The sequence below is a fragment of the Oenanthe melanoleuca genome, chromosome 1 (assembly GCF_029582105.1).
Source record: "Oenanthe melanoleuca isolate GR-GAL-2019-014 chromosome 1, OMel1.0, whole genome shotgun sequence".
Classification (NCBI taxonomy): domain Eukaryota; kingdom Metazoa; phylum Chordata; class Aves; order Passeriformes; family Muscicapidae; genus Oenanthe; species Oenanthe melanoleuca.
The window spans coordinates 65,167,059-65,192,607 of NC_079333.1; the positions used below are offsets into that span (position 1 = coordinate 65,167,059).

The following is a 25,549-nucleotide window of genomic DNA, read 5'->3' on the forward strand; positions in this document are numbered from 1 at the left end:
TATCTCTGAAATAAAAAAAAGATAGGTTGTTCTCATCACAGGGGAACTGCATTCCCTCCTCAAGAATGTGGAAGAGGACTGGAAGACTTTTCCTTTTTTTTTTTTTTTTTTAATAACAGCCTGCTCCTTAATAAATTAACCAAGTCTCTGTTCTTACCTCAAAACTAAAAATTTAAAACACAGATCACATGGTCATTATCAATGGACCTGTTTTTGTCATCACAATCCAGACATTCTGGTCTCAACTTCTTTGGCTGAATATCAGTGAATCTACACTTACCTCTATGTTGAGAAAATTATTAAGTTGGAAAACACAAGTCAGAGGCTACAAGGAACTAAGCATTCTGATCCTAGTGATTCCATGATTCTATGATTCCTATATTCTCCATGTGAACTTCCCTACCTTTTGCATAATGTTGAAACAAAAAGGATAATAAAATGTTAACTCAAAGCAAGGTGTGCCACTAACATTGTCACTTCCCAGCTGCTAAACACTGAGCTTTTTTGAAGGAGAAAAATAATTTCTTTCATCCAGATGATACAAAATAAAACCTATAACACTCAAATGTCATCAAGGACTTTAGCTTTCCAGGGCAGGTTGGCTTTGCAAGACGGGTGTATTGTGTAAGTGTATTACTTGGATTATACAGAAAAATATCTTTGATTTCTTATTATGATACCAAGATTTTTTTCCAAACTGCTTGAAGCTGCTCCCACTTTGTGCAAGGCTATTTCCTAGCCTTTATTTCCTCACAAGGAAATAGACCTGCTTCAAATCTCTGACTCACAGTTGCCAGCAACTTTGACAGAAGAATTAAATGCTCCATAGTGTGTGCTAAAAAACTTGTAGAGCAAGAAATGTGTAACAAAGTTTAATTTTATTCCAGTTTGAGCACAGTGGAAAGTAGAATGGGGAAGAAATGTGATAATTTGACCAGCTACGGTTTTGACTGTCACAGCAGTTGTGCTGCACATTTCCAACAGACTGTTTGCAATGGTGGCATTACTACCTCAGCAGTCATACATATGAGTTTTGTTTAGCAGCAGGGGAAAAACACATGCAGCTCATTTTAATGAAAAACAAAATTAGCATTCGGTTTCATAAAACTAAGTACTTTCCAAATAAATAACACATTAGCTCTAATATTTCATCGAAAACTATACTGAAGATTTCCTACCTAAAAAAAAACCAAACTAAAACAAAACAAAACCAACCATAAAACAACCCTGCCCTGAGACAAATCAATTCTTCAAAAAATATCTTCTCTCAGACTTTGATTCACCCTTGGAAATGCTGGAGAAATTAAGAGTTTGTAAAAATTTTTAAGACATTCTAGCATACCCATTAGTTTGACTGACTGGCCAGAGAGATGCAAAAGTAAGAGTGACTGCCTGCCTTCTCATTCTATTTAGTACACTCAGACTATATAGACAGTGCCAGGTATAAATCACAGTATTCTGTTAGCCTTGTTTCCTGCTGAAATAAGGCTCATGGCACTCGCATTGTCCATTTGGACGGACGTCTGTACCTCTTAACTTCTGAGCTGATGGGTAATTTAAACACAATCAAAAGAACTGCAAAACCTCACAGCTGTTATGTTCTTACAAATTCTATGAATACTGATAGCTGGGTAAAGGAAAGGAGGAAGAAAATATGTAGTTCATAGAGGGACAAAGCCGAAATTCAGCCATAACCTTCAGCCTAGCAGAAGGTGGCTCTGTCAAGGCATGTGCCTCCTTTTTCAAGTAGAAATTGAATAAAACTAGCAGGGATGAGCAGAAGGGGTAGTAAAGACCTAAGCCTTCAGAAGGCAGACTCAAAGTTTTGTTGTTCATGGAATGACCTCCTTTCTTATATTACTGCATGATAACAAAGCACTCAAATACTATCAAGTTGTCAATTAAGCAGCTGATTAAACTTCCTTCAGCTGGTTCCTTTGTAGTATATCCATGATACCCAAGAAAGAACTACTGAATATACGGGCACTTCACACATGGATTATACTAACAAGTCACTACTAATTTTGCTATGAAGCTATCCATAGGTTTAGAAGAGTTTTCTAGGTATCACAGGATAGCCAATAAAAATTAGATGCAATTCTTTCAGATCATGTATTACCTTAGGTATTAATGTTTCTTTCATTGAATGAGCACTGTATCTCACATTATTATTCTCTGGCTTCGTAAAAAAAAAATAAACATTGGACTTCAACAATTGCTCAGTGCTATTCAAATTAAACTGTACAATCACTATTTCTTCCAGTACTACAAAAATGCTCTACGATGCTTAAAAGGAAATTATGCAGTCTGAATATTATACATTTCTGTTTATCTTGTCACAGGTGTTACTAGAGGTCTCTGTATACATAATTTTCTATGTGTTTCTGCTTTACACATTAGTTTGGAGTCTGCTGAAGTTACAAATATGATACTGTGGGAGAGCAAAGCTAACAAGAGAATTAAAAGAACAGCATAAACCACACAACCGAGTTAATATTTAAAGAACAAAAATTTAATTTGGTATGCAACTTTTTCCTAGGAGGATCTTTATTTTTCAATGCTATACATGTGAAAATAAGAATGAATAAGTGGCTCATTATCTACATGTATAAAAATATAAACATCCTATCAAACATACGCAAAATCACCCTTCATGATATGCATCACTGAAAAGACCTATGCCTTAATTTCTAATTAAAAGAAAGACTGCCCTTGTGGGTTTTTTTAATAGCACTTGTAAATGCTACTGCATTCATCCATAAGTACATGAACTGTGAACAGCAACAGCTACAAAATGTATACAGGAATCCAGTATTGTGCCTTTATATTTTTGTATGCTTTCATGTGAACAAGTCAGCAGTCATTGTGTTTATCCATTCTTTGAACTCTCAATAGAACAGATCAGCAAAACTCATTGACTTTGCCTTTAGCCTTTTTCCTTTTTAAAAGTTTACTGCCATTACTAAGTAATGGCTCAGAAAAATATCATCTTCTGTGGCAAAGCATCAAATGACTATTATATTTATGGCACCATCATTTTAAGTCTGCTGACAATACTGATAATGAGTTATCAGAAAATTAAAGGCCCATTTCTTAACACTATTAACGCTTAAAAGTTCTTAGCACAAAGACTAAAAAAAAATTCTGTTTATATTACAACCATTTTTACATTAAAAATGAGAATTACTGGGTCTGCCAGGAAAGGAATAGGCAACCATTAATCAAACGACAGGAAATCTTTGTTTTAGAGATGCATTCAGCCACCTGGAAGATTCACATTCAAGCAAATATGTCATCAATTTCAGTTCAACAAGCTGATGATACTCATATTCAGGTTTTCCATAGAAACAGGTATAAGAAACCAGTAAAACATTACCATGTTATGTACATAACATAATGTGAAAATGCTCAGCTAAATACATTATGAAATCCTGTAGCACTAAAATGATTAAAAAACTAAGTGATTCGTGTAAAATGTTTATATACTGTATATATATGTACACTAAATCACAAGGTCAATTTAAAACTGCCCCTATTCATAGCTCCTATGATGGATTCAGTAAGCTACCAGATTCTTAAAAAAAGAACGCTATCTAGAGCAAATTTAACACTTTACTGAAAACTGATTTTATACAAAATCTTAAAAAACGTACTTCAGAGTTACTTAACAGAAACTAGAAAAAGACAGTCGTTACTCTTGAGAAGGGCACTGTAAAGACCTAGTATCTGTAATCAATGTCTTTTCACTTGTGGTGAAAGTTAAGCACAAAGAAGTCATCTCAGAGTAAGGCATAGGACAAACAGACTTCATTCCATCCTCAGGTGTATTGGCCTCTCACTGTATCTTATTGCTCATCTAATTTGGCAGGTTTACATTTCTATCCTTTTAAAAACACTCTGTAACACACCTATCTACAAATGGACAGTATCCAGTGCTTTCATATGCACATCTTCAATTTAATCACATTGATAAACAATCTTGCTAACATTAAAAAAAAAAAAGAAGCTAAGATGATGTAAATTATTTTCAGTTTCATGTAGTTGTGCATGCACTTAATGCAAGACTAAGTGAACAGAGACTGAGCACTGAAACTCGATAGAAATGTAGCTATAGCTGTTTCCAAAGGAATTAGGGTTTTTTAAAAAAAACCCGACTGTGAAATTCTTTGGTTAGAACACAGGTGCTAGCAGTATTTCTAAATTTGGAGATAGAACTAGAACTAGCTAGAACTAGAATTATTGTTCAAGAGTTTTAAAAACATAACTCCAAGCCTTTAATACGTACTGCTAAATTCTTCAACACTTCAGATACATTTAGGATATTTTTCTGTGATGGTCTGAACAGGCTATACACATCCTTAAACCAAGTTTAGGTTTTTAAAGGGAAGTGCTTTTAGACTCCAGACTTTGAGAATTTATTAGTAAGAGCTGCTCAATCTCCCCTACTGTAAAACCAGCGGCTCAGATTATCTGTTCCAAAGCAGACTCTGACTGCCTCCTCTGGAAAAGACTGTTATTCAGCAGTAACAGAACACAGCTCAGAAGAGGTAATTTTCCCTGAAGAAAGCTGGCATCATACTTGTTTTTCCAAGGACATGGCTCAATCTTTTCTAAGAAGCACTAAGTTGGTCTAGGAAGAGGTACAAAACTCTTAGCAGTGTCAGTGCCCAGATAATACTGCTATGAAAACTAAGGAAATGGTTCTTTAAAAAGTGATTTTTGTCAACTGTTGGCTTCAGAATCTTACAGCACTAACATGACAAAAAGTAACAAGGGTGCCCTTGATTACATTTATAATGTACATCTGCACTAATTCAATGTACATGATTTCAGCTTCTCAGGACCCAGCCCTACCTTTACTCAGGCAAGCCTGGCTTCACCTTGCTCCCATCATTTTGAGGGTGCTTAAGGAAATATGCATTAAGATCTCTGTCCTTATTATAGACAGTAACTTCAGGAGAATTATAAGGACTTCAGACCACCCATGGAAGTCACAATTCACAAGCACTTTAATTTTTCAAAGTGTCGTTTTACCTCTCAAGGGAATAAACACATGTCTCTGAGGACACGTCATAGTTCAAATATTGGTTATCCAGCAAAACTGTCCTTTCAGCCTTACATGCTCGCTGTGCAGGCCCTGGTCAAGTTTAACAGCTTGGAGAGAGGAGTTCAGAGACACGGGGAGCAAAGAGGAGAGATGGGAGGAACCAGCTGTGAATGCATGCCTCCTGCAAAATTACTCATCTCAACAGATAAAGTATGAGCCAGTGCAAACCCCTGGCAGTCAGGCTTCCCTTTTATGTGACAGTCCTTCACAGACAGGCATCACTTTGATGGCTGGGGAGGGAGGAGTTAAAAATGGACCATCTGGGGTCTGCCCACCAAGGCAAACTCCCTCATAAGGGTACTGGGATGGGGAAAGACAGCCATTTGCCATGCCATCTTCAACAGAAGTTGCTCAAAGCAACTTTAAAGTTTCTCAGCCCCTAAGTGGATGATTTTTAAAACGCTCCACCCTGACAGAGCTGTATCTCAGCTCTGTGCGGGGAGAGGGACAGAGACTGCATGCATGCTTTCTGGGACCGGCATTTGTCTACTCCCAACATTTCTCTCCTTCCTTGCTACCAACACAGCTACTGGGAGATGTAGGAGGGAGGGTGAGGGTGGGAGCCAGGCTATGGTGGCTGATCAGGGACGTGGTGGCCAAGCAGGGACACGACAGCCGAGGCACAACACAGCGACCTGCTGCCCCCGGGGCCGTCAGGAGGGGACGGGGGCTGCGCCGGGGCCGGCCCGCCTTGCGCGGGGGGCAGACACCGGGCTGAGAGAAGCACGGGGAGACGCAGCCCCGCTCCACATCCTCCTTCCTCCGGGATGCGACGGGGCCGCGGCTGCGAGGGTGGGCAGGGCCGGCTGTCTTGTCCCCACGCCGCGGGATGCTCAGTCCCGGCAGAAAACATACTCGGTGTAGCTGGTCCAGATCTTGTCGTCGGCAGGCCCGCCCTGCTCGGGGCCGAAGGCGCAGGTGCCGGTGGAGGAGCAGGCGGCCATGCGGAAGCCGGCCTCGGAGAGCCGGTCGAAGGCTTGCTCGAGGAAGTTGAACTTGAGGTAGTAGCGGGCGGTGTAGCGCTCGGGAGGGCGGTCGGGGTCGCGGCTCTCGTTCAGGGTCTCCCCGAAGACCTCTTTGGCCAGGGCCGTCTTGCCGCAGACAGTGATGCGGGCCACCCGCCGGAACTTGGCGTCAGCCTGCGCCTCCCGCCCGATGGTGTAGGAGCCCCGGTAGCCGATGGTGATGTAGCCCGAGCGCCGCCCGCCCGCCCCGTCCAGCGACTGCGAGGGCGTGAGCAGCGGCCCGCCCGAGGGGCTGCGGCTGGCCGTGGGCGACGGGGCGGACGCCACGGCCCCGCCGCCCCCTTCCAGCGGCTCGGGCTCCAGGTAGCCCAGGAGCGGCGGCTCCTCGGCGCAGACGGAGCCGTCGCGGTGCAGGGCGGCGGGGCGGGCGGCGGCCGCCCGGGTCTGCGCCAGGCGCCGCGCCAGGTCGGGCAGCTGGAAGTACTCAGCCTCCCGCTGCAGGCGGCTGCGCTCGGGGAAGTGCTCGGGCAGCACCAGCTGCAGGTCCCGCAGGTAGTCCAGGATGTAGCGGAAGAGGAAGCCGTCGCGGTCGAGGAAGAAGCGGCCCTTGCTGTCCCGGGGCAGTTCGCTGGGCTGCTGCTGCGAGAACATGCGCCAGAGCAGCGAGTCGCGCACCGAGACCACGGTGCAGCGCCGCGTCACGTACACCTGCCCGCCCACGTTCAGCTCCACGATCTCCGGGAAGGACGCCCAGCCGCCCGGCGCCGCCGCGCTGCCCGGCGCGGCCGACACGCCGCCCCCGTTGGGCAGCCCGCGGGCGCTGTCCGCCAGGGCCATACCGGAGCGAGCCCGCCGGAGCCCACGCCCTTCCTCCTCCTCCTCCTCTTCCTCGGGCCGCCCGGGCTACGGCGGGGCCGCCGCCCTCGGGGGAGCCTCCCGCCCCGTCTGGCACCGGAGCCGCGCCGCCGCTCCGCTCCCCGCGGCCGCTCCCCGCCCGCCGCCGGCCGAGCTCCTCCGTCGGGCTGCGATCGCAGAGCCCCGGCGCCGGCGGCAGGGCCGTGTTTATGTAGCGCGGCCGCACCTCGCGGGAGGCGTGGGAGGCTGGCGGGAGGCAGAGCCGAGCGCACGGGGTGGAGAGGGGGACGGCCCTGCACTGACGCAGGGTCCCCTGGCGTCGTCCGTCCCCCGTTCCCCCCCACCCCGGTCCTCCTTCCCCGGTTGCGGCGGGAACCCTCTCCGCGCCCGGTGCGCGTCCAGCGGGGATAAAACCTTGTGGGTCCCGCCTGCCCAGCCCCCTGAGCGGGGCTAAGGCTCCGGCTCGCTCCTCGGCTCCTCCGAGACGTCTCGTTTCTCCAGGCAGGAAAAGCCCTCTGTTTGCCCCGAGGTGCTGGAGCGGGCAAGCGGCGGAGCGCTGCTGCTCTGCCGAAGGCGCTGTGCTGCACCCCTGCTAATCTTCCTAGGGCTTGTCCCAGCCCTCTACAAACGAGAACCCCGGCGAGATAACAGTGTCCCCTCCTTCCTGTCGCCTTCTCAGGAGAAAACGCGAGCCTGTGGTGCTCCCCGGTCTCTGTCGGGCTTGCACGACACCCCCATCACTGCGCAGGTTTTAATGCCCTGGAGGAGCCCGTAAACCCCACCCGGGGATCCTCATTCCCGCGGGGAGGCGCGGCGGATCGCGCCGTCGGGAGCGCCGTCCGAGGGATGCCCCGCCGGCCGGGGAAGACCCTGGTGGCCAGGGACATCTGGGCGTCTGGGATGGGGTCCCCTGCAGCTGCCTGACAAGGGCACTTCACCCTGAGAGCCGGGATCCTCGTGTCTGCCTGCATATCTGTGTATTTATGTGCCCTTACAGCTCAGATTTAATTAGGATTAATTAGGTACATCGGGATCTGCGTGAAACATAAGCACCTATTTAACATGCGTTGGTAGAAAGCATTTAAGTTGTTTCAGGCTTTTGCCTGAATTTAATCTACGCTTCTGTGTCTCTTTGCCGGCAACAGTAAGAGCTGCTGCCTTGATGCATTCAGCTGCTCTCCCGTGGGAGTTCAAGTGCGCATTCTTCCTCGAGAGAACAGCTCGGAGGACAGGAGGAGCTGAGGAGTAGGAAGACAATGGTCAGAGCTCACCTTTCGTACGGGTGAAAGAAACCCTCTCTCTACCCTACTGCAAGTGCCCCGCTGCAGTGCTCTGTCAAGTAGAAATCAAAAGATACAGAGGCAGGGGGTAGAAGTCCTTCAAAAATTGAGAAGTGGGAGAGGAAGGAAAGGCAAGTTAGTTCTCAAGAAGCAAGATAAGTTTGCCCAAGAGAAGAAGAGGAAGAAGAAGGGGAGTTGAGAAACAGAAGTTTTGAGAAGCAAATGGATGGTAAAAAAGAGTATTGTGTCTAGGGAGAGTTGACAGGGAGATACTGTGGTCTGGGAAGAGTAGACACTCAGAATTTACAGGAGTTCATCTGAACAAGACTAAGAATATGGTAACAAATATGTGAACCATTATTTTTTCCATGTTGAAAAGTCAGTTACCAGGACTTTCACCACCAAGTATTTTCGTTTGTGAAATGGCAAAGTAGGTTAATCTGATGCTTTGCTGACATTTTGTTACAAGAGCTTGTTTCTCTTTCTTTTTTTTTTTTTTTTTTTTGTTTTTGTTTTTGTTTGTTTGTTTGTTTGTTTGGCTTTGGGGTTTGTTTTTGGGTTTGTTTTTGAGAGAAGTAAAAGAGGGGTTAAAAAGTTCTGAAAGATGAGGGGAAAATTAAATAATCTTGATTTAAGTTATTTTGCTACCCATTTAAACAGCTGAGTTTGTTGCTAGAGGAAGAAAAGGGGGGGAAATAACATGACTGGTACTGCCACACACACAGAATCTTTGTTTTCTTTCTGTATACTATTTCAGGGTCAATTCACCAGAGTAAAAGCACATGAAATTTTCACGTGGTGGTTTGCTGGTGACAGTTTCATGGAGTTCCTTTTACATCTTGGTCTGTTAATGTGGCATCTCCCCCCACATCACCCTGCTCCCGGCCATACTTAGCAAGAAGCCACCTCAAGAGCCTCCCACAGATTCGTATTTTAAACTCCTCTTCCCTCGTGTGGGCTCTCTATTGAGAGCACTGTGATTAAACTGTGCACCCAGAGGATGAGATCATATAATGCTTGAGCAGGCGCTTATTCATAGCAGAATTTGCAGTGGAAGATTTTGTACCTACCAGCAGGTGAGTCTTAACAAATGCTCCCATATAGGAAAATGGGATCTTTAATTAAATCATCTGTTAATTAAAATTATTTCATTTTTCTGGCATTAGGTGAGTATTAATGCAGGCTAAGGAAAAAAAAAAACAACAAAACAAACAAAAAAGCTAACATATTCATTAGACTTGAACTTTATTTGTCTTGAGCTTTGTTAGATTTGAGACCAGACTTCATAAGACCTGAGCTTAAAGGATTCTACCAGTGCATATTTCAGAAGCTTCAGAGACGAGTAAGTTATGCTGCTCCTTCAGACACTGGCTGCCCAGAGCTTTGCCTTCTGTCTTGTGGGTGACAAGGACCCACCGTGCTCCTGTGCAGCACCCGGTGATGTCTAAAGCCATGCACATTAAAGGGGTGGGGGGAAGCACAGGTGACACAAGAAGTTACTTGGCCCACTATCCCAGGTCTCTTTTTAAGGGCACAAGCCAGTCCATCCCCCTACATTCTCCTCTGTGTCAATGTGAAGCTGAATCCAGACTCCCCTTTGAAAAGGGAGCAAGGAGCCTTCTCATAGGAAGACGCTGTTCATACAGCCTGTTCAACAGTCCTGGGCAAAGACCCAGCTTGCAGTGTTTGTCTCCGAGATAGATGTCATTTTCTGGGCTTAAAAACATACCCAGCACTGAAATAACTGTTTAGGAGCTACATCTCTTTAGAGAAATTATATTCTGTGGGCATCTCACTGCTGCTTTATGCCTTGCCTGGCTGCAAGGCTTTGGTATTGTAACTTCTTTCATCAACAGATTTTTCCTCTTTTTGCAATATGTTCATCTAATTTCTTCTCCATTTCCTGTCTCTTTTCATTTGGCAACGTTTGTCTCAGTGAGGAGGATTGGACTTTGTCTGTGGGTATTACAATGGGTAAATATATCAACAGTTTTTTACTTACGTGTCAGTCACTGGGTTGCATAACACAGTCATAGTGGTTTTCTTATTCTTATTTTGTGTGGGAGACAGTGAAATGTTGGTACATGTAGCATTAAAGGCTGCCACAGAATGCCTCCTGTCAGGCATACAGCCTCCATAAAGGGCAGTAAATATTAAATAGGGTTTAATGAACGGGCAAGGCTTTATGACCATAAATGTGTAGTTGAATGTCTCTGACTAGGCAGTACTGGGACATTTCTGGGCAATAGCTCTTTCAGTTAAGGCAGTCACATTTCAATGTTTGCTATTAGCTGCTGACCTGAACTAGCTATAGGGACAGTCTTAACCTGTCAGGATACAACATTTTTTCTTCTTTTAATATTTTGAGAAGTTTACATTGGTTTGGGGGGATTGATTTAGTTGATTTGGGGGGGTTTGTGACTCTGTTTATTTGTTGGGAGGCTTTTGTTGTTTCCATGTTTACAAAGATGCTTCCATCATGATGGGCCTGTTTTGCATTTTGGGTGGTGCACCCACGGATGATCCAGGTTTGTTCAGAGAGGACAGTTTTCTTCACAAATGGAAGAAGGGTAACACCTAGTGGGAGTAAATCCACATTGCAATTAAGAAATTCAAAGGGCTTCTATATATTGCCAGCATGACCAAAGGCACATCAAGATAAAAGTATACTTTTTCAGTAGATTATGTATTCATTATTATGTAAATTAGAAAATTAGAGAGAGAGAAAATTAGTAGAGCAAGAACATATTTTATCCCTGTTCTGAACTAAAACGTTCGTTTATTATTTCTTCTAGCAGTCTTCAGTGTGTGAAGTGGTTTAATATTGGTTAGAAAATACCTAATTGCATATGACTGCGTTTTTTGAATTTTAATACTAAATTCAGTGAAATATTTAGCCTTCTGCATAAAATCATCAAAAGGAGTTAGTGATCTAAACTGAACTGGAGGTTCAAATCCGCTCATTTAAGCTCCACAGTCTTGTTCAGACAAAGCAAGAAAAAGAGTCTAGTAGTCCCACAGTAGAGCATGTTGCCTAAGAGTCAGAAATCCTTCACTTTTTTGGGACTTAGATGCTTTCTAAAATCTGTGCAGTTCAATAGTTTTGACTTTGACAGTCAATGGATGGCTATTAGGTTGAAACCTATCTCATTTCTGAATCATTTTTCAGAGTGAACTTTTCAGCCTCAGCATTATGCTCAAGTGCTACCAAGTAATATATCCAAAAACTTGCATTATTCCACCCAATGAGAAGAATTCAACTCCTTTTAAAGAGAGTGCTCTCTCTCTCTGCAAACTCAGTTTCACAGGCTGTGTATAGTTGAACACAAATGCATACATTCATAGATTTCAATATTTCATGTGAATTGTAATGAATGTTACCTGTGAAGTTACATCTGATAATATCTGTTCACTGAGATTGCTTTGTCTCTGTTTGCATATGCAGCTGAATACATTTAGCTGGAACTGCATGTTCTAGAAAATCCAGCTGCTGTGAAAATCTGCACATTCAAGCATGAAAGAAATTGAGGAACCAGAATAATATAGGCTGTGAGGGACCTCAGAAAGTCATCAAGGGCTCATGTACTTTCCTCCTGCCAGGGTGCTACACACATTTCTTTGGATAATTTTGTGGAGCAATCTTCAGCAGAGTCTGGGGAAGAGGGAGGGAGAGGAGGAGGACAGACTTTAGCTGTGTATTCTGTGTCCTTGGCTGATACAGAGCTATAGAGTGTGACTGAGAAACATAATCATGGGAGCAATTAGTGAAGGTCAGAGCTGTGTTTGTTTCCTGTCAAGCACCTTTGCAAAAATTGGAAGCCAAAAAGTACCCTCTCAATGTCGTGGGGACATGCAGGTACTTTCTGCCTCAGTGAAGAAGAGCACTGAAGGGGACACATTCCACAAGCATCTTGAGCATCACTGAATTTGGAGAACACAAGAAAAGAGGCTATGCACCTTATGTTAAATAGGGAAATACTCACAGCTGCTTATTTTCAGGTGGTACCTAGGAAGATGTGATACTTGATCTCTTGTTTTGGTTAATTATCAGCAAGTTACAGCCCTGTCTGATACCAAAGGAGCAGAGGGCAGCTGTGTCATTTTATAACATGCAGTGGTGTGGTGTTTTACATGCACAGCGTGTGAGACTTTTCTCCTATGCTGAATTACTCACAACCCCTATGGAGCAGCTTTAAATCAGAGTTCTTTCTGTGAGCCTGGGCTCTCTGAAAGTAATCTTCCATATCTCTGTGAAACATTTCAGTCTTCAAATCTTCTCTCAGCAATTCTGCTGTCTATCAACAAATAGCATTCTGACCTACCTTCTACCACAACAATAGAAGGACAGCCAGACCTCTGCAAGACCCATGAGTGGAAACTTCATCCATCTTCTACATTGCCATCAGTGTGAGTCAAGAGCCTTAAGCTGTCTCTTAGAACTTAATAGTGTGAAGATTCAGCAAAAGAGCTCTCCTAATAGGGAAAATACAACTCATTATCTAGCTAATTGGGATAAAAAAGGCAACCTCTACTCCCCCTTCTTGCCAGCCTACCTTCCTGTGGGGTTGGACAGGCTTCAGAATAGGTTTTAAAGGGGTAAAAGCACATTTTTGGTGCTTTTGGATACAACTAAATGATAAGAGCATTGATCTGCAGAGGAGCAAGTTAAGGGCTGTCCCTAAGTCTGTTCTTCTGAGAAGCTAATCATAAGGGTGGTATTGTTCCTGGGTAGGAATTCTATCCAAGAGAAAATGCCTTTTAAAGAATTTTTTTAAATTTACAGGTCTTACTTACAACCTTTTTGTACAAAAATGTGCTTTTAAAAAAGGAATTTAAAATGTATTGATATAATTATTCTTTTCAACAGAGTGATCCCTCAAAGGCAGAATAGTTAATGACATTGGTGGTTGTGTGCTTCAAGTTTTTGTATTCACTTTAGCTGTGATTGGAGGTATACTGCTCACTTACTGAGCATGTTTCAAAGTCATAACTGGTCAGTGAACAGTAATTAGTGCATTTGCTTTTGCTTTCTTCCACTATGGACCAATGCAAGCTTGTGCTTAACCAACGTTAACTCTTTAAGTTAGATGAGAATAAGCAAATGAAATGCAGTCATTCCTTTTCAACACTCAGAAATTGAATGTGCTGCTTTGTTCTCTTTGCATCTTTTTCTGTTGAAAACAATTTAAAATGTTTGTTATGTTTAATAGAAGAAATAATGAAACCCTTAGCAGGTATGGTTACAGCCTCTGCAAAGGTATGAAGGGGGTGAAAGCTCACAGAAGGCACTTTACCACAGATAAGTTGGTGAATTATTTTTTAGTACCTTAGGTACCTTGCTTGACTACCTGAGAAAAACGTGTTTGCACTAGTTTAGATTTTTCCTCTGCTGAGACCCAGGTTTGTATCCCTGATGACAGAGCTGACCTTATTGGTGTCAAACCCTGCTGGTTTCACACCCCATGTAAATTACTGAATGGCATTAGGCTGCCAAGGAATGAATGGCACCACAGGGCCTGTGCAGTGTTTCACAGTCCCCTGCTTGCTCCTGTCCCCCCAGGGTATCAGTCCTGAGGGATGCTTTGAGCAGAGGTGGCTCCAGCTTTCCACTGTGCTTCACAGTTAAGTGACTCTCCACCAGATTTCATCATCTCTTGACAAAGGCTGAAAAGAAATTAATGAAATCTCTTTAGAGAATTGCTGTTCACTTCCACAGAAGTGAAGATTAAAAACTATTTCTGTACACATAAAGAGAGAGAGAGAACCTTCAATGTTAGCATACTCAAACTTGTGTCTCCTATGGGCTCAGAGCCTCCTACATGGTGAGTGCAGCTCCACGAGCTCTTAGCTGCTCCAGACATGCTGGAAAATATCCATTCTATCAAGATGTTGCCAAAGTACATGTCACCAGTGGCTATAACTAGAGTTCATGCCAGGGAGGACATCTGTGAGTGAAGGCTGTAATTACATACTCTTAGCTCCTGCAGGCAGTGTCTCTCAGCTGTTCAACCCATGCCAGAAAGGGATGCTGGACCTCTATTCACTGATACCCTTCCTGACCTGCCATGTAAAATAATGTGTCATGGAGAATATATTTCAGTTACTTGGCAGGAGAAATTATTCTCTCCTAAACTGCCAAAAATCTCTGCCTAGAGGGTGAGATAGCAGACAGCCTTCTATTAGGGCTAAAATTGAGTTTGCCAGAACATTTCCTTCAGCCTTTATCCTTGGCAGTGTTTCCAGAACTTCTACCTGTTATCTATGCATAAACCAACCTGATTTTTTCTTTGGACTGAACCAAGCTTGAAGAAACCTGGAATCAACTTAGTCAGGCATTGCTGATGTTTCCCAGACTGCTGATGTGCCCTGCTAATGAGATTATATTGCCCAAAGTAATGAAAAGCATCTGTTTCTTACCTTTAAAGAAAGACTGAGGGTTGCTGCTGTTTCCTTGAAGGTGAGTTTGACAAGCTTGTCTTCCTTCTTAGAAAAGTTCACTGCATATATTTTGCTCTTGGCCTCTTGGAGAGGCCCAAATAGAATTCAGTTCATGTGTCTAGAAAATTTTGAATCAGCTTTCCTGTTCCAAGTGTTTACATAGAGGGATTATGACTCTGCTTTGTAGGGATTTCCTGTAAGATATCATCTATCTATGATCCATGTTTGTAAATGCAAATAATACATTATCACTAAAAATAAATATATCAACAGAATAAATGTTTGAGAGACATGTAAGAGATACAAAATGAAGAGTGTGTTTAGATTTAATGAAGTTTTAATGAAGCAAACATCTGGATTTACAGAAAATCACAACCACATAATACCAGCAGCCTACAGAGTTTTCAAGCCCTTGAGAATGTAGGAATTAGATTTTTAAGAGGCTCTCTTCTCTGTATATTGCAAGCTGTTGAAAAAGAAAGATTATTTATTAATTGCTTTATGAACTAAGCACAGGAATTATCTTTCCTGTGTCAGCAACATGACAACAGCAGAAGTATATGCCCCAAAGTTTTCCTAGCCTGGAAAGCGTTATGCCCATGCAAAGCAAATTGTTTATTTGTTTTTACCTTTTAATTTTTCATGAATGCTGTCTGTGTACAGTTCTTGCCAAAATGCCTTTCTCAGAAAATGGAAAGCTTTCTTCATTATTGTTTGTATTTTTTAACTGAATGCCAAGAGTCTAGATTGTATCAGAACTGAGTCCCTTTCAAATAAAACAAGCAGAAAAAATCTATTCATCTCAAGGAGCTTAAATCACATAAATAGGTTGAGATTATAGGATGGATCTTAGTGGAGGGGAAGCTTCTCTGAGAAGCATGAGATAAGCATAAAGCCTGCAGTAAAAGGCTTCTGAAATAAGAAAAGATATCTTTTTAAGCCAAGATACTGTTTGTGACTGACAGTTTGAAAGAGGGAAAGAATTAAAACTGCCAAGTATAAGGATTGTTAAGAGGGAAGAGGAGAAAAGAAATGAAATATATAGTTAAGGAAAAGCAAAAGAAGTATGGAATTATTATTTCTGTATTTTATGAGCCCTCAGGCACATCTTTTAAGTGTTTTAGGGGACTACAATAACCATGTATTTAATACTGTGTATAATACTGATATATATAATACTGACAATAAATGTGGTTCTTCACACCTGTTTGATAGTGGAGTGACTTTAAGATACTCGTCAGTAACCTACCCAAGTGATGTGTCTTCTTCACCTCTCAGCCTCTGTCCCCAGGTCAAGGCTGGTGTGCCTCTCTTTGATTTCTAGTGGACAAAGATGATGTTTGGATCACTACCAGCTGAAAGCAGGAAGGCACATATTGTAGGGGGGGTTCTGATTACTTTTTCCAAGAAACCTCTACCTTCATCCTTTTACTGTGCTGTTGCTTTTTTTTCCATCATCCCCAGTGAATATATTTAACACACCTGTTTGGGCTGTTTGTTGTTGTTTTTTTGATTTGGTTTTTCTGGGGTTTTTTTGGTTTTTTTTGTTTTTTTGTTTGTTTGTTTTGCTTTGTAGTGGAAAGAAAATGTTTGTAAAGGCAAAGAAGGTGCTTATCTATGACTCTTAAGAGTTGACATCTTTGCAGGTACAAGGGGGCACATTCTCAACAGTGCCAAGTTAGCTACAGGGCTCAGGAATAAGATGATCTGGAGGAGCAGATGAATGGAATGGAGAGGTCTTCTGGTAGCTATATGGAGGAAACATATTTCTAACTGTATTTGGTAGGAGTAATCATACTACCCACAGGAGCTCTTCAGGAGTGAGCTGGGTGCATTCCAGCAGTATGTATTAGATATACAGGTTGGGAAACATCAAGGTAACCTCATCTATACATACTATAGTGACTGATATCTGTAAAACTGGCTGTAACATCTGCCCAATTAGTTTCTCCCTGCTTCATGTAATTTATTCTACATAAACCTGGTTTTTTTCCCCATATGTTGAGCAAAAATGGCTTTGCTTATACTGTGCTTCCTCTATGAAGAATAAAATTTTGTTTACTAATCTCAGCTAGGTATTGTCAGTAAGTTTATTGGGTATTTAAACCTTACAGACCACACCAGATTAAGCTAATACCTGGTTTGTTCCGTTCACCATACTTACATCTTGAATGTTGTAGAATTTAAGCAATTCTTCTTCTATATAGCATTCAGCTTATTCAGAGCACAAAATACGAGGCTGTATAAGAAAATTTGTGACATTCTAAAGATTCTTGGTTGAAGATACCAAGCTTATTAGTGGTCTTAGCCACACATATTAATTGGAGCTGTTTGCCTAATTCTTGGAGCAGGTGATCATCGTAGGTCCCATCCGACTGAAATATTCTGTTCTGTTTCCCTCAGCTGTGAGTATTTCAAACCTTGTTATGCAAATCACAAATCCATCTACATTTCTTCTGGCAAATTGCTGCCCAGGAAAGCATAACTAATTTAATGCATTAATCTCTACCCCTGAAGCACAAGCATCTATCACCTGAGCTAGTAAGACTGTAGTTAGGCTTGTGGTCTTTTAAGTTGCTGTATCAGAGTGAGAAACAATATAATGTGAAGTGCCCATGAAGCCTGAACATGTTTTGTCTGCTAACACTGTGTGAATAAGAAAATGTGTACAAATTTACCCCATATATTTTTTTCTTAACTTCTATTTTCCATCTTTACTAAGGTTGAACTTCGTAGTAGCTATATACATATAACCCTAGTTATATTCAATGATTTCTTGATTTTTTTTTTTATTATTGTTAGTAATAGTAGTAGTTTGTGTGTTGTGCATTCTAACTAGTCTGGGAATATCAGGTTCAACATTTATGCTAAGATTCATAGTAGTTTTCCTTAGAAAGGATTCTGAGTATGTTTACAGTGCTTTGACTCACAAACCTTCCTAGCCTGATGCATCCAAATGAGGGCCTCAGTTGGGAAATGCCAGGCACCTGGTTGTCCAGAAGGTAATGCTCTATTAGTCCTTTTCTCACATTTGAGAATTATGTCTGGCTGGGGGAATATTCCTTTGCTCCACTCTTGTTCAAGCTGCTGGTGCTAGAAGCTAACCTGACTGAATTTGCACTGCAGGAGGAAAGAAATAAGTTGGAATGCATTTGTTTCATTTGGCTCTTTTTGACATCCCAAAAAGTTTCCATCTGTAAATAAAGCTTACTAAAGGCAGCAGTAGAGCAGGTTTCAGGTTGAGGGATTTGAATGATTCATGAGCAAGGACTCTAATAGGGAAGAAGAATGGGCTTACAGAGTGGTGCTCATACACCTTGCAGACAGCTTGACTTGATGAGCAAGGATGATCCTGATTCAAAGCATTGCAGGACAAAGCATGGGCAGGTGTTAATGCCACACTGTATTCCAAGCACTGTTTTTAATATGAAAAGCCTATTAGAATCTAGCAGAATAGAATCCAGCACAAAAAGTGTTCCAAAAGCCAGGAAGCAGCTCTTTCCCAGTGAAATCAACATGCAAATGTAAATACAGAAGTTGAAATGTTGGCCTCTCTCAACTTGGTGGCTGCAGTTCCCTGCAGCTTTTGCCAGGATGCGTGACTGGCTGCACAGCATGCATGTCTTTCCATATGCACTTCTGAATTTCATCTAAATGCTTTCTGGGGAAAGATCTGAAATTTAGTTTCTGAAGCAGTACAGTCACTTTAAAATTTACATAGGCATTTGTAAGAAAAAATCATCACCCTTTGTCAGTTTCTGGCAGCTTTTGCAACTCACTAGTTAAATCACAGATTCTAATCTAATTCTTTAATAAAGTGTCATCAAAAGCTTCAGGGTCACAGGCCTAGTTGTTAAAATCCCAGTATAGTTTCATTAGCACCTGACTTTATAGTAACCCTCAGGTATCCTTCCCTATTCTGTCTGTTGTGACTGAATTTATTTGCAGGAACCACAGCACTTGCCACCCACAAACATCAGTGCCCTATTTCCACAAAGGTTTATAGCAATTGTAGTAGCTACTGTCTTTTACCAATAATGTACCATTTTAGCACTACAAATGTTGTGGTGGTTCATAAAGTGACCTTAAATAGTGTTGCTTTAGGTACAGTTCTGATAGTGTTATCAAAGACAAGGTGTGTAAGACTCAGGCTAATGACTTCAGCTGTATAGGACAGGTGATGCAGAAGAGGAGTAAATACACACACTAACACTTCTAGATCATGCATTTCAATAGGATTTTAACATATTTTTCTTGCATATTATTCTTAGCACTATCACTCTTGTCTGTTGCTCATCATGCCTTTCTTTAAGGCCAGCATATGTTCATATAAAGTCTGGTGAGACTTTATATGGTGAGACTTAGTCTAGTGAGAGGCCAATTGCCTGCAGTTTCAGTAAATTCCTAACCAAACTCTACACTGAACTAGCCAAAGACAACAGCATCAAAACATGTGACTAAACTGCAAAACAGGGTGGCAAGGCAGCTTGCTTTCTTTTTAGAACTGGAACAGGACAGTAATGGTAGCTTATGTTATTGCCTGATGCTTTGCAATGATCAAAGTTGGTATTTCATTTTATGGTAAACAATTTTCAACTATACATTTTTTATAACATTTACTTTTGCAGTAAATGTATTTTTACAGTCCATATAAATTTTTAGCATCCACACTTTAAGAACTGGAGTCAGTGACCTCCGTGGGTCCCTTCCAGCTCAGAATACTCAGGAATTCTAAAGGAAAGCCTTGATGCCCTTGGTGAGCATGAGAGCCATGTCCCTGGGAGCAGCAGGTGGCAGTGCTGTCTCTGCTCTCCGTTTTTAAGGCACTGCAGCAGCACAGCTGGAAGAAGCCATTTCATGAAGGGTGTTTAACTAGTTCAGGTTCCTACAAACAAAAGCACTTCTGCATATGGGCAGTGCCAACTGGCCTTAGCAGGGTGGTGTGAGCTTACCCTCCAGACTGTAGCCTTCTTTCTCCACGTGAAATTCCCCCAAGTCACACATGTAGCATTTTTTCCAGTTTATGTAGCAAGGAGTAAAGGTATATAGCAAGGAGTACAAGTGACTTTTCTGTCATTTTAATTTTGGCTCAAGATTTTTTTGCCTAAAAATGGTTGAACTGTGTACCTTTACTGATCTTGTTGGCAGCATCCTCTGGCAAGCACAGTTGCCACTCATCCCTAGAGGTTCTCAGCAGTAGATTGAGTAGTGTCAGTGACAGGAACAAACACTACTCCTGCTCCTTCTTTTTTTAATTCTCCCTCTTTTTCCCAGCATATTTTTAACAACCAAGACAAAAGCAGAACAAATGAAAACAAGGAATGACTTCTGTGGTCTCTGTTATCCCAAGAGGACTCACAAAAAGTATGAATTAGGTCAGAGGAAGTAAGATAAAAAGCATAACATTAAACTGAGAAAATAAGTGAAGTAAGACTTTTTCTTTGAAAGGATGAGATGTGAATCACTGAGGTCAACAATTTCAAGATATGTTAAACTAGATGTCTGTCTAAACACCAAAGCATTTTTGTTAGCTTCTTTATTACATAAATATGAAACTGGTTTTGTTTTTAATCTGAATTCCTCAAATGGAATCTGAGTTAAATGATGCAATGTCAGCAAAATAAAGAAAACCCTTGACCTTTCCCAAAAGACATATCAATCAAAGATGAGAGATTTGAAAGTTCCTCTCTGAGATGATTTCTAAAATTTATTCCTGTTAGTACAGGTGTCTTATGAAATGCTTTTGTCAGAAAGGGCTTGGATAAGAAGTAGTATTTTGGTGAATCAGCTGAGAAAAGCAAGGGCAGACAGAAGTGGGAGAAGGAAATAAACAGAATATGCTGACCCAATGTTCACTGCCAGGGCTGAGAAAGGTGAGATAATTTGTCCATCATCCTGCTTTGGACTGAAATCGACTGCCTCTGGCAATGGGGTAAACTGACAATATTAGCACAGATCAGCATTCCACGAGTGAAATTAAATTAAATGAACACACACATACAGATGTCTGGAAGAAATACCGACCCGTCTTCAGAATTTTGTTAGCATTTTCAGAGAATCACAGAATAGTTACTAAGATCATTATTAAGTCCAACCATATTTTGTCCTTTCCTATTCCCTGCGTCAGTTATTACTGCCCTTCCCACTGAATTTTTCTTTTAGTACTCCCAGCCATGTATCATACTGCTGGATCAGGATCACGACAAAAATACATGAAGCCCAGCAGGGAAAAATATGGGAGATTCCCATCTGAAATAGAGGAACTGTTCATTCTACAATGTTTCTGCAAGCTTCAGTGTTCTCACACACAAATGGAAAGAAGATGCTAATGTTAAAGGGCAGAATGAGGAACAAGTTGAAAAATAAAGTATGGTGCGTGTCACAAGAGTTTGTCAGTGCAGCCTTCTGACTGGTTAGTTCACAGAGCAGTGAGGTCTTTTGAAGCTTCCTCTCCCTCTTTAATCAGTCCTTTTAGAACAAGCAGATCCCAGCTTCAAAGGCTGCAGAACTTGTCAAAGAAGAAAGCTGCCTGCTCCTCAAACTGAGAATGGCAGCTTAATGTCCCACAGTGTGGTTCCCATGTGAGGCTGCCCAGCTTCGCAGGGAGGGCGTGATTGCACAGCAACTCCTGTGCTCAGATGTCTTTGAAGGGTTCCTGTGCTCTCCCTGCATTAGTATCGATCCTCTCCATTTGACAGGACTCCCAAAGACTTGAAAAGATACTTGGTAAAGCATACTTCTCAGTTTGATCCCTCCCCCAGAAAGTCTAGATGAATCCCCAGACTTGCTGCATTTGAGCTAGTTTTGTCTAGTTCTTTAAATAATAAGTTTTCTTAATTAAAGGGATTATTATATTTTCTTAATAAATGCCTCTGCTTTTTCTTTTCTTGTTCTACCTGCAAGGCTTTTCCCAGAACTTACTTGCAGTAAAGTGAGTAGAGAATTTTGTATAAGAAAGCTGCAATGTTTACTCTGTCTACAAAACATTTTGTTAGAGAACATCAGTAGTAATGACATTTACTGATTCTGGGGAGACAGAAGGTTAAGTGCATTTCAGTATTTTCCAAATCTGTGTGTGTTGATCCCACAGCCTGTCATTTCTGGTAGAAGTTTTTCAAAGGAAAAAAAAAAGTCCCTAATACGGCACCTCTCTTTCTCATTTGATTTCCAATTTTCCATTTCTGCACTACTGTATTTTAAATGTGACACCAGTTATATTTGAACAAAACTTTACTGTTTGCTATACTTCTAATATATAAATAAAATTGTATATCTCAGCATATACATTTTGCTGTTTGGTGACCCTCCTCTTCTATTTACAACTGGATTTCTGTCATGCTTCAGCAGCTACTTGCAAGTGCTGCAACCCCATTTGCAGGACATATCTTTAACCTGGAAATCACCACTGATATGTGACTTGTTCTTATGGGTTTATTTTCATTTTCATTTTATTTAGAGACCAGCTATGCCAGCCTAGAAAGTTTTCCAGAATGCAAAACAGATTGTGAGAAGTGTGTCTGGTAATGTGTCCATGAGCAGTGTATTCACAGATACTTCTCTGGTCTTCAACAAAATATAAGTCAAACAGCAATATTAGAATCTGGCACTGTTCTTGTTAAAGCCATTTTTTCAAGCACTATTGAATTCTGTTAGAGCTAACTCAGACAGGATTGGCAAATCGTGAAGTCAGAAAAAAGGAGGGATAGAATGAATCTCAATAGATCATTCTCAAAATCCACATCTGCCCCAAGGCAGGATAAAAATCCTTGAACTAATCCTGGCAGATTAGGGTGATACATTGGTAATGATTCCAGTGAAGGAAATTCCACAATATTCTTACATACAATATTTTAATACCCTTCCTGTTGTAAAGGAGTTTTATCACATCAGTCAAGAATCTGATAAATATTTAGCAGATTTTTTTTTATTTTCTTTCTCAGGAGATAGAGCAAAGTTGCTCAATACTCTCCACTTCTAAAATATACAGATTGTATTTCTGTATTGTGTATAGAAATACACTTCCACATTAAAGCTATGCCAATCTCAAGGTCAGATGCTGCAAAATGAACCACCCTACATTTTTCCCCATTCAGCCAGCCCTTGTGATTGTGATGAACCAGTTCAGAGGATAAAGTGGAGAAGCATTCAAATAAATAATAAAAATTGTTTCCTGGTGATTTAGTTTGCTAGATTAAGCCCTAAGGAGGGCATCAGACAAGTGCCAGTAGTCAGACTGGATTAACTGTGATGTATGTGGAATGGAATAGTTTCCCTTTTCTAGGCCAAATAAACCTCCTCACACCTTTTTCACAGATCATGCTTTCTAAGGCTGTTATTGTTCTTAGGCTTCTCTGAATCCTTTCCATTTTTTCTGTGTCTTTTTCATACACGGTATATATAATGTATTTCTGTGTCTGAAGAATATTAAAATGTTTGATTCAGCTGTGAGGCCATCAGAAGCATAAAAGAGATCAGTTCTTCCTCATATACTCTTCTGCACAGTTTTCCCTAATTTGTGTTACTGTTACCATGACTTTGCCTGCCTGTGTAATAATTGTTCTTACAAGATGGATGGATAAACACAAGTGTGTCACCCTGTTCTGAGCTTTTTCAGTTTAAGAAATTCCAATTCCTTAAATTCAGTGCAGTCATTCCAATGTGCACCTTTCCCTATGTGGTCACTGCTCATGTGGCCATCTTATCATTTTCAGTTTTAACTTAAGACATCAAGAAGAACCTCAAGCAAGAGTTTCTCTAGATGGGGTATATAATTTTCCTCAAGTTTCCTTCCGTTTCACTCTGTGTGTACACTGACCTACATTGAGAGTAGGCACATGACAGATTCTCAGTCTTTCATGTAATCAGAACTCTTTTGGGGTTAATGGCTTTGTGCAAGTATAATTTTGTGGCACTCTAAAGGAATAAGATGTTAAGATTTGCTGTATTCTTTTAGATATTTATACATTTAGATTTTTATAAATAATTTATATTTCCCCCTATAGATTCACTCCTGATTCACATTCATATATTTCTCTCAATACATGATCTAGAATCTTGAAACATTTTTTTTCTTTTTAAGCCATCACCACCTGAAGCTATGTAGTCAACTGAGAATTTAAGTTTTTATTATAATAGTTTCTCATTATTACCATTGGAAAAATGGGAAGCATTTGATACACCCACCACCAGCATTTGATACAGCAACAGCAAAGTTAAAACAGTAAAATTCCAAATACATGCAGCCTTATAAATCTCATCAATTGTTAACAACTGTGAGGTTGGAGTTTGTGCTAGAGTGTGCTGTGGATGAAACTCACACTGTAAAGAAGGGTGCACCAGTTATGGTTCCATCACTGACTAGTATCCCACCACAGGCTCTGGTAACCTGGGTGTTGCTCCATCATTTGTAATCAGATCTGGTCTGAGATTGTTCAGAAACATTCTGAAATGCCTGCTCTGAAGATAAGGATTGCCAGGCTTGCCTGTCCTTCCTGTGAAGGCTCTCACGTGGTTCTGAGTACAGGAACAGCAGAAGCCTATGGGCAGATGCTGGATACACTGCCCTGCAGGCTCAGAGATGATGTGGGACCTTTGGGCAAGTTCTCTCCACTCCTGGCTTCTTTGTGGTGACCTGGAGGAAGGAATCCTGCTCACATTCATGTGCTGCTCACCCTCTTGTGAGAGCTCGGTGAGAAAGGAAAGGGAAAGGGAAAGGGAAAGGGAAAGGGAAAGGGAAAGGGAAAGGGAAAGGGAAAGGGAAAGGGAAAGGGAAAGGGAAAGGGAAAGGGAAAGGGAAAGGAACAAGCTGAGGGTGCCAGAGATCTACCAGTATTGTTCACCTGGACTCAGTGAACAAGCTCACCACACATCTGACTCTGTGGGTCAGTGTTTCTAGGGCCTTAGAAGAGAAGACCTATGAGCAATCAGGGGATCTTAGTGGATGGGAATATTTAAGGGCTTGGGATATCTTTCTTCCTCCTCTTCTCTGTCCCGCGATAATGTGCTTTTCTAGTGTCCTTGTGAGCCATGTCATGTTTTATCCCACACAGCCATATCTTCTCTTTTCTCTCCTCCTTCACTGTCACCATCCATCTTCACTAATTGATTTTGACTGGAGAGGCTTCCCAAATCTGCACAGAGCAGACAAGCACGGGGAAATATGCCTGGCCCTTACTAACACAGGAACAGAAGGGGCAGTGCAGGGCTCAGCTGGGCTGGGCAGGTCAGGGAGAGTCCTGTTGCCAAGGGTTGTAGGGTGAGATAGCAGGAAGCTGTGGGGAAAATCTGCTTCTCTGCATCAGCCATTGCCTTCCTCCTTAGGAGCCCTTTCTTTGGCAGAAGCAGCTGAGCACAGAAGCACAAAGCAGCAGGATCAGGCTAAAAACCACTCAGATTTATTTTTTCTTTCACAGGCAACACAGGCACCACCAAACTATCTCCTTCAAGTTGCTGCCAAAGGCAGCTTCCTGCTTTTCTTTTATGGTGAAACAGCATTGCATTGGCCCTACCCTGTGGATGGCTGGTGGCAGGGTGACTTACACCCCACTGCAATTGTGTTGACAGTCTAGGATGGGCAATAACATTTCACTGCTCCTTCATTTGAGACTCATTTAATTCTCTGGGGGCAAAAAATGTACTTCCTGTTTTCTTGGACTCCCCCAGCCCCCTCTCCTTGACTTTAGTAAATACTATAACCCATCAAGGAAAGGAAAAGGGAAAATAAATGCTCAAAGAAAACACAGACTTCAAAACAGACTTTAAAAACTGTCCAATTTGATAAATAAGGGAAATAGCCAGATTGCAGAAATAGGGAAATCATCTGATTGTGGAAAGGAGAAATAAGAATGCTTTATTTCCTTATTACATAAACCCCAAAGTCATAGTGATGGCATTGTGCCATGCAA

The 25,549-nt window shown here is 41.8% G+C and overlaps 1 protein-coding gene across 1 annotated transcript; it reads right to left on the bottom strand.

Moving 5' to 3' along the window:
* Positions 1-2,490: 2,490 nt before the first annotated feature.
* On the bottom strand, positions 2,491-7,171 carry KCTD12 (potassium channel tetramerization domain containing 12). Its single transcript, XM_056491276.1, has one exon. The coding sequence runs from the start codon at positions 6,907-6,909 to the stop codon at positions 5,941-5,943; it is 969 nt and encodes a 322-aa protein (XP_056347251.1). The 5' UTR covers positions 6,910-7,171; the 3' UTR covers positions 2,491-5,940.
* Between the last annotated feature and the right edge of the window lie 18,378 nt (positions 7,172-25,549).